A 926-nucleotide genomic window follows, 5' to 3' on the forward strand; every position below is an offset into this window, starting at 1 on the left:
GATGAATTGGTTCTATTTTGTGAAAAAATAAAATTCTTATTTTGCCACTTCCATAATTATTTTTCTACGACCAGCTATTTTCGTATGAACAACTATTTTTATTCACGATTCATGATCAGCTATTTTCATTTTCCGTAATTAATTTTCATAATCAGCTGTTTTCGTAATTAATTATCCAGGAATTATTTGCTGTGAAATTTGGAATTTCGGATAAAATAAGCAAAAATACAATGTAAAATTACAAGATAGTAGACACGAAGTGGAAGTAGACACGATGTGGGAAATTTTATTCACTGAGATAAGAGAGATAATAAAGAAATGGTAGAGGAACAATACAAACATACATACGAAGCAATAAAATGCTAATAATACAATACGGAAAATGAATTTAATTTATAGAAAATACAACAAAACAGCAATGCGTATTTCTGTTAAAATGGGTCTATCAGTTTGTTCTACACGCAATTCTTCATGTGTTTTTTCAAATTGCATTACGACAGGAAAATTTTACCGCATACGTGCAGTTGAATCTGGGCCTATCATTGTCATGAATCCTCATGTGTCTACGCAGATCTCCTAAATGGGTGAAACTTCTATTGCATCCCGAACAAGCGTGCGATTTTTCACCACTATGAGTCATCATATGTCTAACCCAACCCGATTGATCGGTAAACTTCTTCCCATATCTCGAACAAGAGAACGGCCTCTCACCAGCGTGAATCCTCATATGTGTACGCAGGTTCCCTCTCTGGTTGAAACTCTTCTTGCATTTCAGACAAGAGAATGGCTTAATATCGGTATGAATGATCACATGTTTATGCAGAGCCGATGACTTTAACGAAGCCCTTCGTGCATGTTTCGCATTTGAACCGCTTTTCACCTGTGTGAGTCGTACGCTTTGTTGTTTTCTTTTGATGTTACCTTTG

General features: G+C 35.4%; 1 protein-coding gene across 1 annotated transcript; it reads left to right on the forward strand.

Moving 5' to 3' along the window:
• Positions 1-580: 580 nt before the first annotated feature.
• Positions 581-739, forward strand: LOAG_19243 (hypothetical protein; the record flags this gene model as incomplete). Its single annotated transcript, XM_020451895.1, has 1 exon — positions 581-739. A coding segment is annotated over one exon (159 nt), but the record flags the coding sequence as incomplete, so codon positions are not given.
• Between the last annotated feature and the right edge of the window lie 187 nt (positions 740-926).

The sequence above is a fragment of the Loa loa genome, assembly GCF_000183805.2.
Source record: "Loa loa unplaced genomic scaffold supercont3.3735, whole genome shotgun sequence".
Taxonomy (NCBI): domain Eukaryota; kingdom Metazoa; phylum Nematoda; class Chromadorea; order Rhabditida; family Onchocercidae; genus Loa; species Loa loa.